This window comes from Pseudopipra pipra, chromosome 5 (genome assembly GCF_036250125.1).
Source record: "Pseudopipra pipra isolate bDixPip1 chromosome 5, bDixPip1.hap1, whole genome shotgun sequence".
Taxonomy (NCBI): Eukaryota; Metazoa; Chordata; class Aves; order Passeriformes; family Pipridae; genus Pseudopipra; species Pseudopipra pipra.
Window position 1 is genome coordinate 20,427,363 of NC_087553.1, and position 13,230 is coordinate 20,440,592.

Below are 13,230 nucleotides of genomic sequence, written 5' to 3' on the forward strand. Positions count from 1 at the left end.
GGAAAACCAAAGCACAGCTGTCTCAATCTCTAAAAAATAGGCTGCTGCATTTCATTGTCTTGACTCACCAGAAAGGTTGTCGTAGTTGGAAATTTGCAGAAATGCTGTAAGCATTTGGATGGAAGTTAAGTTTGTAATCACAATGTCCATAATGATGTTATTGCCTTATAATGTTCTTTTAATAGTAAATGGCAATACAGCTGGGGATTTTCTTCCTGCTGTTTTAAACCTCTCCATCATTCCATCACAGGATGATGCTCAGAAAATAAAAAAGTAACTATCGTTAAGCCACACTGAACAACTGTCCACCTTCTCTAGCAGTGTAAAGCATTTTTCTTCTTGTGTCACTTGACTGAGTATTGAGTTCTAGGCTTTTGCCCTCATCCCTCGATGTCTTACCCAGATTCCTGGATACAGTCCAGTTCTTCCTGTTAAAATACTGCAGTTGCAGTTGTGCTGCAGCGTACATATTGACAGGGGATGCTGAAAATGCCAGGCTCTGCTTCTGGTTGACTTTTGCTGACTGCCTTAATGATCTACCACTTCAATGCATTACATATTAATACTTCTCTTTGTCTAGTGTTTTTCATATAACGCCTTTTTGTTACATTTGCAGTTTGGATTTAAAAGAGAAAAATAAATTTAAATTTTCCTTTACATTAGGAAGACTAGAAAATGGTCACTGTATATTAAAACTGCTAAAAGAAAAAATGGAAAAAATATACAGAAAGTAAGCAACATACTGTGTGAAACATTCCTGAATGAACAATGGAAATTATGTCTAATAAGAGGAACTCTAGGCCAAGCCGAAATTATCTACTCTGTTTCAAATGTCTAACTAATTATTGGTTTATCCTTAAGGTAAAAGCTTTTTAATTGGCTTCTGAAAAGTCTGAAAGGAAAACTCTGATGACTTTACATGTTTCTGTCACAATTACCCAGAAAGGAATGTTCATATATTCATACATTTTGGGTTAGTTGGCTGGGGTTTTTTGGTTGGTGGGGGTTTTGTTTGGTTGGTTTTTTGGTTTTTTTGGGGGGAGGTTTTTTTTTTTTTTTTTTGGTGGGAGGAGGAGATGGAGGGCAGGTGCAATGGAAGTGGAGGGGTTTTTTTTAGCTTAAAATGTTTTACCCCACTTGCTTCCCAGCTTTGGACTCAGTCTGTTTAGGGCTATTTTAATTTTACAGATCCCTCCCCCGCAATTCATTGGAAGAACAGACAGAAGCCTGAAGGGAAAAAATCCTTTTACACATGAAGATGGTATCAGGATCGTAAAATGATTTTCACTTTAGCAAAAAAAGAAAACCAATAGCAATCCGGTATTTGGGTGCACCAGGGAAACAAACAGAACAGTTAACACCGTCCAGGGATAAATGGTATGTTGTTAAGAAGACATTTTTATTCAGCACTGTAGTTTTCAACACCTGTCTGGTTCAAAGCAAGAGGATAGTTCCAGTTTGGGAGCTCTGCCGCGTGGTTCACGTTGGAAACCTCGTTCGGGACTCAGCTGACCCGCAGTCGCTCACACCCCCCGGCTCAGCAGCAGCCCCAGACGTCCCAAACCCCGACGAAAGCTTGGACACGGCAGATGCCTTTTGTTCTGTTGCTCTGAGCTCTTCTGCATTCCTCCCACGTACGGTCTCGTATCTCACTGCCTGGTGCTGCTCTCGGCTACCGAGAGGTAGATCCACCTTCGGTGGACAAGCCGCGGGGCAAGGACCTTTTGTTTCCCACAGACAAATGAGCGATGTCAGTTAATTCAGGAAACTTAAAAATCTCTCACTTAAAAACAAAAAGAGCTTTCATTTCTGGCAGGCCAGGTGGCAGTGTTTTCGCCGGGGATGATTCAGAGCGCCGGGAAGTTGGTGTTTACACCGGCTATAAATACGAACAGCTCCCGGCCGGGACAGCGCGACAGCGGGGAGACAGGACGGCAGCGACTGTCTGTGACATAACCTCTGGGGCGAGGGAACACTTGGAAGGTGGCATTTAGGGTTAGCAGAGTGACAGGCACCACCAGAGTGGGAGATGAGGATTTCTCCGCACAAACCGGGCGCAGGGCAGAGCTAGGCGGGGGCGGTTGCTCCTGCCCGGACCCTGAGCCCCTGAAGAGGGCGAGCGTGACCCCGAAGTGGTCAAGTTCACCGGCAGTGCCGGCAGCCCCGTCCGCTCGGGGCCGGGACAGACCGGGAGGTGCCGGGGCGCGCCCCTGCAGCCGCGTCCCCGCCCGCCGCCACCGCCGCCGGGCGGGACCATCTCTCCCCCTGCCACGGGGGGGGGGCGCGCTCCGCCCCGGCTCCCCGCCTGGCCCGCCTCCCCCCGCGCGGCGCAGAGCGCCCCTCCGCCTTGCGCGCGGCGTGGTCCCGCCCAGCGCAGGCATTAACGCCCCCCGTGCGGGGCGCGGGCGCCCGGGCATCCTCCGGCGGCGGCTCCGCGGAGCGGGGCGGGCGCGGAGCGGCTCCCAGCGCCAGCCGTGCGCGCTCCGCCGCCCCTCTCTGCGCCGCCGGGCAACGCCATGAAGCCGGCGGTGCTGGAAATAATGAGGATGAACCGGGTGTGCAGGATGGTCCTGGTCACTTCCGTGGGCTCCTTCATCCTCGTCATCTTCTATTTCCAAAGTATGTTGCACCCAGGTAGGGCACCGGCACCGCAAAACCGCACGGGCATCGCCGGCCCCGCGGAGGGCAGCGCCCGCTCACTGCCCGCCCCGCTCTCCGCCGGCACAGGTGGCGGGCGCCCCGGGAGCCCTCGGTGGCTGCCGCCGGCCCCGGCTCTCGTCCCCCGGCACCGCTGCGGCAGGAGCGGGGCTCGGCGGCGGCGGGCTCAGCCCCCGGCAGCCCCGTCCCGGCCGCCGCCCGCGGCAGCCGCGGGAAGGTCGCCTCGCCCCCCCCGCAGAAAAACTTCCCGCGGGAGGGAGGAAAGTTGGCTTATTTAAGAATTTTGTTATTTTTTCCGCTTTGTATCGTGCGTTTGGTGAAGGGGAAAGGGGGCCGGCAGCGGCTGGCGAGGCTGCGGCGGCGGAGAGCGGCGCCGGGAGTTGCCCGGCCCCCCGGGGGTCCCTTCCAGCCGGGAGCGGGACCCCCGGCCCCTCGACCATCTGGGGCCGCGGGCCTTCGTCTTCCCTGCTTTTCGTTTTGGGAGGTGTCAGGGACACCGCGCCCGAGCAGGGACACCCACCATCGCCGGCGGGCGGCTCCGCACCGGCTGCCCGAGTTGGCCGGAGCGGCGGGGGCGGCTGCCCTGCCCGGGCCGGGCCGTCCCTGCCCGGGGGCGCTGCTGCCCGGTCCTGCCTTGTCCCGGGTGTTCGGGCGGCTGAGGAGCTCCGGTGGAGCCGCTGGCTGCTCACGGGTGTCCGTAGGGATCGTGGCTGCGGAGCGCCGTGCAGGGGTGCGTGGATCACCTCGGATCCACACTCCTGGGTACCTAATGCGGCTTTAGTTTTCCAGTTCACAAGCTCGGTGGACACTAGCGATGGAGCTGTACTAGGGGTAGCGGGTGCGTGCTCTCATGAAAGTCGCGCATAGGTCAGCTGCTGATTCACATAAAGGTGGAATTGGGCTGTGGAAACTTCATGCGGTGTCTGCTGGGCGCACAGACCCGTCGTGGATTGCAGAGAGGCTGCCTTGTGCGGCTTGGCTGTGAAATCTGTCCAGCATGGCAAAAAGAATTAATTTTGATCTGTCTGTCTGTCTCACTTTTTCCTCTTCCTACCGGAGAAACGAGATGAAAATTGCAGTGTCTTTTTTGGAGGGGTCTGACAAGCTGAACAGAGGATCGAGGCTTGTAAGAGGGAGTGATAGCTCTTAGCGGGCCAACAGCTGTAGCTGACAGAGTGGCCACACTCCTCGGCAGGCGAGTCTTCTTATCTGTACCCGTTAATCTTTACTGCCAGCTCTCAGGTGTCCTGGCTTCAGGTTTATAGTTGTAGATGATAAAGGAGTTGCAATTTGGTAAAAAGAAAAAGGACCTATTCAGTTTGAGTCTTTCCTTCGCTCCTTGTGGCTACCGTAGATGTGGCACTTAGGGATGTAATTTAGTGGTGGACTTGGCAGTGTTGGGTTAATGGTTGGATTCAATCTTAGAGATCCTTTCCAACGTAAATTATTCTGTGAAAAATTATTTTTCCGTAAAGTTTTTGGAGACTTTTTTTGTCAAATGCTAGAGCCTTAGTGCACTGATAGAATTAGGAATCAGTAGCTCTGCTGTTTTGTGGTGAAGCCAGGTCCCGTTGGTGTTTTTCTACCAGCTGTCTGCTCCTCTAGAGTTGGTATCATTTGCTTGATGAATGTGTTCTCGTATGGTGCCCATCTGTGTTAATACCTGCCAACTTCTTGGAAAAATTAGCATATCTTTTTTTTCCTGCTGTGTCTGCCCCATGCTTACTGGCTTCACAAGGAGTGCTCAGTCCTTAGCAGACCTGGAGAAGGTTTTATTTCAGATCTTTAAGGCACTCTGCAGAATTGTTGATTGTAATACAGCTTCACCAACTTAATAGAAGTGTGATATTTTAATTGGTGGCATTCCTCAGATAATATAGTTTGCACATGTGTTCATAAAATTTGACCATAACTTATTACTTCTCCTTGTTTCAGATGAATTATACTGATGGAACACAAACTCAGCATGCAGTAGGTGAGAGATTAGGTTAAATCTTCTTCTGTGAATTTTTGAATGTAGAAAAATTGTCTTTTAAGAATTCTCAGTATGCTTTGTAGTTAACTGTTGGAGATTATGGCTTTGTATTCATTGTATTGTGAAGCTATAAATAGGTTGAGATTTTAGTACAATTCAAAGGATTTAGCATGAACTCCGAGGAGGGAATGTGATGCTGTAAAATCACCAGGAGGATAACATGCACCCATTTTCTGTTTGACACGTATTTAGGTTGTTAATGCGAGTGGCATAGATCTGGAAATAAACAGATCACAACCCTTATTGTACCTTTTTGATCATAAGTGATTGTGCTTTTTCATGTGGGCTGTTTCTATCGTGGAAACTGCTGGACAGCTGTTAAGCCCTACTCTAGTCCCGTATAGAGTGTGCCTATTTGGGTTACACATGGTTTGTAAGGCTTGGACAGCTGCTTTCCCAGGTATCTGTTGTGCAGTTGTGTGTGTTACTGTCTTGGTAGCACAAGTGATCGATGAATGTAGAGTTCTTGGAGGGCCAGGAGAGAGGGAGGTAGTAGACCTGTCGAGGTGATATACATCAGGTAGCAGATAATTTTTAGGAATTAGATCTTTATTTTAAGATATGCTCGTAATCCTTCTTGATGTACATCTAAATTCACTGGAGCGAGACCCTGGGCAGAGTGCATGTCAGGTGGGATGGGACTGGAGGTATTAAGAGCTTTCAAAATCTTGGCTAATGTCCTTTTTTTTTTTTTGTGGAGGGTGTTCTAAATTCTGGCTGGTCTCCACTGAAGCATGTCTTTGGACAGCTGCAGGAGGGAGCTGTCTCTCATACTCTGACTCCCCAGTGTCACTGTCGTTGGTAGCTTAACCACACTAACATAGGCACCTTGTAATCAGAATTAGATGAAAAACTCCCTGCCTAACCTTTTGGATGGAAAATAAGGTTTTCAATTAAGTTCTCTGCAAGAAGTGTCAGCTCCTTATTGTCAATTTCTTCACCCTTCGGGTTCTCTTGGCAAATTTCAGGAGACTCTGTTTACAAAGTTTTCTGAACGATTTTAGATGTGAGACAGCCAAGGTGGAAGATGCTAGAAGGCTACCAAATGATGAGTCCAATCCCCTTGGGGGTAAGGCAACTTTTCGTCTGTAAGATGGAAATTTTCTGTTTTAGGAGGTCTGAGTGTGGAACTCTTGCTAGAAACATGAGAGACAAATTTCTGCTGACAGTTTTTTATTGTCTTTGGGATAAATAAATAAAAAATGACATAGTTAACAGAAGCCTGTCTTCAAAATAAACAAAAAAACCCTAACAACACACACACACACAAAGCTGAAGCTTGGAAGATGAGCTATGCTTTATCTTCCCAAAAGATTATGATGTGTGTCCCTTGTGCCCCTTCTAATATATTCATATTGGAAGGAGATCAGGTGTTTTTTACTTTTTTTTTTTTTTTTTATGGCTCTGTACCCATTCTTTGGGAAGTCAGTGGTAAATGTGCTGTTTGGTTAATACACCTTAATATGAATTTTAGCAGAGATTGCTTATGAGCTAGGGAACTCACCCTCCCCAGTTAGGTTTGCCATCCAGTTGCTGGTGGAGGAAGGTGAATGGTGCTGCTCTCCAGTGCTCAGGAGCACTGTAAAGAAGACTTTTTGGAGATGATCCTGGCTGTTGTGGCTTGTTTCAGGGTCTGTTTGTTCCTGAGGGAGGAAATGGTAGCAGGGACTTCAGTGTGTTTTCCTATCTCCCCTGTCTAGCCTTTTCTGGATAAACATTCTGCAGTGTTTGCTAGAGTTGGACATATAGCAATGTATAGCTGATTTTCCTCAGCTCTCTTGCTCAGAATACTTTTCCCCGTCACTCTCCTGCTATGCTCTATCTAACTGAATGCAAGTTGATTATTGCTCCATGCTCCTGGATCTTGTGTCTGTGTGAAATAAGTCAGTCTTGGGGTTTTATATGACAGCCAATCTGCTGCTTTTTGTGTGAAATCAGTTTGCTCACTAGTCTTTAGCCTGCCTACACTTTCACAGATGTGTTTGCTTTCTTCTGTAGGCATTCCAGCTGCAGTGAGCGGGGGGACTGTGAGTCAGTCAGTGCAGGCAGGAGTTGCTCTGCTAGGCTGGGAGTCAGACTGGTACTGTGTTAGGATCCCTCAAGATGTGAAATTCCTCGTATAGGTAGAACAATTAGTGCTATCTTTATCTTACCTGAGACAGTTTTTTGAAACTAACTTATTCTTAACCTGATTCCCTCCCCCGTCCAGAAATTTTTTGCTCCATTTTTCATGCCCTGTTTTAGACTTCCACTGCTCTCCTACAGATGCTAGCAAAGGTTAGATCCTCAAACTTGCCTCCTGTCCACGATCATCTCAGTTACACATGCAGCCTTGTGTGACTGATAGGTGACATCTACCTTTGCTCAAATGTCAGAACAACTCAGACCGTGTGGGATTTTTAACTTGTATCTGAAGACAAGCTCACCATCGGTTTTGATGGAAGATTCTGTTTGAAAATCAATGCAGCAGTCTCCCATCTTGCAATTGATCTTCGCTTTCTCCTCTGCTTACAAAGGAGAATGAGATCTGCAAAGCAGTGGGTGTGTGGCATTCCTTTGATGGACCCTGTATACTGGTTTTAAATTATTCTGTTTGGGATACAGAGAAATGGAGTTCATTTGACAGCCACAAGAAACTGGCCCTCATTTAATTGCATGCAATGAAATCCATCCCCCAGTCGCAGGCAGAAACCCCGCTGTGTGCCTGGGAGGGGACTGTGCTGTATCTCTGTGTGGGTGTCCCTACAAGCTTTTCATAGATTTCCATGCAACTGTCATCAGTGTGAGCAAACTTTCTCTGGTCCCTTTTCTTAAAGGTACTGGTTGTCCGGAACTCCTTTAAGTTGAGAGTTAAACTGCTCTTTGTATCTTGTATAAATCTTCCTGGTTAATGAATATTAGAAGAGCAATTTTTTCTGTCACAGCACGTATGAGCGTAGCTTTTTGCAACAACTGCTTGCTGTCCTTAAGAAATAAAAATCTGTCTCTCAATGTGTATGAGTAAAAATTAGCTGGGTAATTCCTGTCAGCAGTAATGTCTTATTACATTTTAACATCTCAGAATATTTATTACTTCACAGTTACGTTTTTTTACCATGTAGGTTCTTATAAGCTTTTCATTTTTATATTAATGTGTATCAATATTGAGAAACTGTGTGCTGACTTTCAGAGCACTGACATTCTATTCACAGATGTAAAAGTATCATGACTTAGCTAAAGAAACTTTTTCAGAGATAAAGTCAATGTGAATGGAAACTTTGTTTTTTCCCTAGCAAAAAAACATACAAAGCAGAAATTCCCAGTGCTTTTTATGAACAAATTTATACAGTTGATTGAGTGCAACTGGTATCTCAGTTTTATCTCGTATTCAGAAATATGAGCATATTTCTGAATTCTTAAATTGTTTCCATTACTTTTCAGAAGTGACAGGTAGTTTATCTTGTACTGTACTACGTAACTAACTCTAAAAGTGATTCAGAGAATCGGAAGAAATTAGATTCATGTTACTTTTTCCAAAGCCAGCACTACTGTATTTTGTTTGACTCTGTTGCCAGATGTACTATATCAAATCCTTCCTGACAAAGCTGCTGCAGTCGTCCTTGTGTGAATGTCATTCCAGCACAGTTTTTTTCCTCTCAAGCCTTTTAGGCTGATGCATATGTATTATGTATCAACTCTAAGTGGATCCTGAGGGAGTTAAGGTCTGGGTTGGGGGACACAACAGTTTGAATCTGATGATATTTCTTTCTAATTGTTTGTGTTGTTCAAAGCAAACGTTTGAGATCTGTGGGTCACTTGTCCCAGTGTCAACATATATAAAATCAAACATAGATACGTGGGTGCAGGGCCCAGTTCAAATCGAAAACGAAAAGAGCAGGAGTTTTCCCCTTCACATTAACAGAATAAAATTAAATTCAGGAATGATCTACTTGTGTAGACCTGGCATGTCCAGGATAAAAATGAAGAGATGTCTGTGGTGGGTCATTTAGATTCAGTAGCCACCTACTGTATTACAAGGATAACATTTCAAAGCACATTCTTGTTTTCTTGGATGTTCCTGTTCCCTGTGGAGTCCATTCCTATGATATGTTTGTGGATGAGGTATTTGTCCTTACAGTTGCAATTCAAACTGTTGAGTTCGATTAATTCCTCATTATTTGTGTTTCAATATTCAGATAGAATGCTTACATGTGAAAAAGTGGTGTTTCTGGCACAAACCTCATGCTCTTCACTAGAAGATGAAATCACCGGAGACTACTGTGGACCAGTGAAAGAATTCAGTTCCTAATTATATCTGGTTCATGCCTCCAGACATAGGGATTTTCTTAGATTTCAATTTTGTGAATGTAATCAGTGGAGGATGCAGCATCTTCCCACTTTCATGTAATTGTTTGGCACCTGAAAATAAGGTTTCCTGGATAAATCAAAATTTTACTGCATATGCACTAAGACTCTGGGTTGCTTCTCTTGCATAATGTTATCCCCCATTTTTCATTTAACGCTGGTCGACGAATATGGTTTGTGTTCTTGCCCTCTCTGTGTGCTCCTTAATAAGGAGTTAGCTGTTGATGAAATTGCCTGGAGTGGATCCGTTCCCTTCTGTCAATCTGAAATTGAATGGCCTGTGTTAGATTTCAGCCCCCTCCCCAGTGTCCTCTCAGGTTGTCACACCACCTGTAGCGTCACTGGAAGTACCTAATGAAAGGCAACCTATGCACAGATAATGAGCACTTATCTGTAAGGAATAAGTGCACAGAGGGTGCTGACTATCCTGTGGCAGTCTATATCCTCTGCTCTGCCCGTTCTGTGATGTCCAGCTTGGTCCCTGCAGGCTGGTGGGGAACCCCTCATACAGAGCAGGAGGATTGCGGGTGTGTCTGTGGGAGCTGGCTTGTTTTACCTGTTCCACTCTGTGAACTTAGAAAGCTCTGTGGCAGCAAGTCTCAGAGAGCCAGAGTGGGTGACAGGACTCTCATTTCTTTGATAAGATAACAGGACTTTGAATAAACCACATGCTATAAGTAGGTGCAGCACAAGCATTTTTAAATTTGTGGTAAGGAGACTTTGTGTCCACATCAGTCAGGGAGGCTTCCTAGTATTGAAGAAATTTCACTGCCTTATGCATTTAACATTTAAATATCTAGGTGTTTTTTTTTAATTTTAAAATAATAATGCTTTTTTTGTTTGCTTTTTACACTGTGCCTAATGTTGGCAATGAAAGTAAATGATAGATTTGCTTTTGGGCATATTAATTTTACACACTAGAGATGAGGTCCTGAGTAAGACATTAACATTTAGTTTGTAAGCATCAAAAGGGGATTTTATTTAAAAGAAATAAAATTAGATGGCTGCTACTGGAACATTTGAAGTAAAGTGTTCATTAGAACATACCGACTGACATTGAGGCTAGATTTGGAAACCTAGTATTTCATTTTTTTTCCCTGACAAATTTGAATCTCTGGATTAAAAAAGATGAGTATGAGCACTTATAAAATGCTGACTGAAAAAAAAGATGGCTATGCACACAAATGTGCATGAGTGTGCCTGTGCACTCACCCAGCTTCACACCCCCTACAAAATCTGTAGTTGGTGGCCCAGGTAATCCAAATACATTGATTTCTGAAGTGCAAACCCTTTCTCCTAACAAGGATGCTGTAAGGAGTATCAAGTTCTTTGTTATTAAAAGAAATCCCAGAAGTGCCAAGTGCTCCACATAGGTGCCTTTGTTATTTTACTAATTGAAATGAGTAGTAAGTGTGGTTTCTTATTTCTGTTATTCCTTCTCAACTTATACGTGTTTGGAAACATTCAGCTTGAGAGAACGTAATGATTTTATGAATTCTTTCTAGGCTATGAAAGAGCAGGAGTTTTTGTAGTTTATCAGTATATCAGTTTAAACAGTAAGAGTGCCTCTTCAAGGTAGCCTTCATCTTGTTTGTGCCAGGCTGTAGACACTGAAGGATGACTTTGCTCCATTACTATCAATCACTGCTGCAATGGCTTCACACTCCTATGAAAAAACGTAAAAGAAGGTGCTGGGGGAAATGGAAAATACAAACAATGCAATTGAGCAGAATTTCTCACAGCACTGTGATTCCGGGGGTTTGGGAGATGGTGACTCTATCCAACAAATGTCACGAAGGTAGGTGGACTGCACTGGGCGAAAACAGGTGCGAAATGCTCACATCCTGTAAATGTTGTCTGCTCTTCGTTTTGGGGTGAGAAGTAGCCTTGATTTCAAGGATGTGAGTAAAGTGATCGATGTGTGGTTTTACAGGATCAGGCCCCCCTTCTCTTTCTTCTCTAGTAGGTGAAGGAGGAGGATATCATCCTTCTCAGCTGTGCTTAATCTGCAGAGGAACTGCTAGTGCTGCTGCTTTGAGCATTGTCTCAGGCTAAAATATGCCATATTAAAATATCTTAATATCAAAAGATTATGTCTTTTTATGTTTCTTGTCTGAGTGGTGGGAGACAATAGTTTTTTCTTGCAGAGTCCACATATAAAAATCCACAAGGAATAAAGCCTTTGTTGGGTTTCAATCCACTTTTCAAACACATTGTGCTCTGTAAAAAGCAGAGGACTATGGGATTTTTTCCTTTATTTTAAAAGTGAACAGTTTCTATTCATTTTTAAGACATTGACAATTCAAGATACGTTTTGTAGATGGTGAAAAGGTAGGTTTCAAGACCCTCAGAGTAATGCCTTCTGAATTCATTTAATAAATGACATTGTAGCTACTCATTTTCATGCTTTTTTGGCTGATAAATGATTTTATAAGGGAATCAAAAGGTTTAAAATGGATAGCTTGTAGGGGTTTTTGAATTAGGCAAGGTAGACATATAGTTAATAAGGTGACTATAATTGGATCTTATGGATGATCTTTACTGTAATACCTTGTCTTAAAACAAAGAGCTTTAGGTAGTTAAAATCCTTTTAAAGACTATTTGCATTATAGTGCTTTAAAGCTGATTGCTATGCAGGCAGAACAAAAATGTCTGTATTATCTGAAGTGACCTGACATGGAATAGCACATTCTGCACCCACGCTGGTGGGTACCGGGAGCCGAATATGTCCATCTAGTGATCTGTATTTTTACAGCCTGTATTGGAAGTGGGAACATGGAATTTATAGTAACAGAGGAGGAGGGCATTAATGCTTTTAAACACTTGGTGATTAATAACATGTGTCAGTTTGGGTCATAAATATAAAACTGATAAAGCCTGTCTTGATTATGTATTTTGGTCTTGATTAACTTCTAAAATACATTTGAGTTTCCAGATGGCAATAAGCACTTTATCTTTAGAATTAAGCATGTGTATGTGTGCATGTAATTATGAAGTTGACATTACTGTTAATCAAGTGGGACAGGCACATCAGATAATGGTGTATTGCAAGGGTGACTATAGACATAGGCACGTAACCCCCCAGGTGTTGCTGTGTCCCACTCACTGGTTTTAGTAATTGTTACAGGATCAGTCAGCTGGACACTGTGCAAAGTTCCTGCCACCATGACACTGGCAATCCCGTGGATCATACCAGATGATCTCTGCCTCTCTACATTCCTTCCTGAATCAGACTTGGTCATCCTTTGTGGCAAGGTTAGGGAAGCTCAAATAGGATGAACATAGCTCCCTGCTAGGCTGTTGGGTTTGGGTTTTGTTTTGGGTAAGCCATAAGATTTTATTATTTTTTTTTCCGAAAGGAGTACACTGGATGGTTTGAATTTGCTGGTGGATAGATTGAATGATGGACTGGAGAAGTCAGTGGTTGCTTTTCAGTTGATTTTAGTGAGTACTGGGTCAGGCTTACTGTGCTAGAGCAGAGGCTTTTTGAATTTCATAAAGGGCACACATCCCCTGTGGAGGTAGAGATATAGGATTGCAGGCTTGGGTGGAGCTCTGAACTGTTTCTCTCTTGTAAATCTGAATCAGTTCCATTCACTTGGTTATATCAATTCTGGATCAAAGGTACTGTAACAAAAAGCATTATTTGTCCCTTTGTGTCTTCCTACAGAGCAATATACAGTAGAATATCAGCTTTGCTTTTCTGTTTTCCCACTTATTTATCCTTCACAGAGTCTTTTCTGCAGTCAGGTGAATGGAAGTTTTTTTCCTATAGAGATGCATGCTTGAAGTATTCAAGGGGGGGCATCTATTTTCAATAGCTTCAGTAGAAATTACATTGATGGATAAGCTGTATGTAACCATTAACATGCAGATCATCAATATGATTGAAATCTTGTCCTGCTATAGAGCTTTTCCATCTTGCACGGAAAAGGCTATTAATACTTCTGATATGACAGCAAAAGTGTAATTGCATTAAAGAAAAAAAACAGGAAAAAGTTGGGGCTTCTGGAGCTGTTAACTATTTTGAGATGAAAGTCTTGAGATACTAAATGAGCTGAAATGGGTGATGTAAAACAGACATGGTTTAATTAGAATTGTCTTCATATTTTACTGTCTTGAGCCGGCTTGTGGGGCTTTTTTCTTTTTTTTTCCTGTGTTTTTTTTTTCCCCCACAGAACACACCAGTGTTT

At 44.1% G+C, this 13,230-nt stretch overlaps 1 protein-coding gene across 2 annotated transcripts in view; it reads left to right on the forward strand.

Moving 5' to 3' along the window:
* Positions 1–2,384: 2,384 nt before the first annotated feature.
* Positions 2,385–13,230, forward strand: part of CHST11 (carbohydrate sulfotransferase 11) — a 163,913-nt gene continuing 153,067 nt past the window's right edge. The window contains exon 1 of one of the 2 annotated variants that reach the window (XM_064654861.1): positions 2,385–2,634. In XM_064654861.1, coding sequence (XP_064510931.1) covers positions 2,517–2,634 — 118 coding nt within the window. In that variant the 5' untranslated portion in view covers positions 2,385–2,516. The remainder of the gene's footprint in view (positions 2,635–13,230) is intronic. The other variant, XM_064654862.1, reaches the window with a different exon arrangement.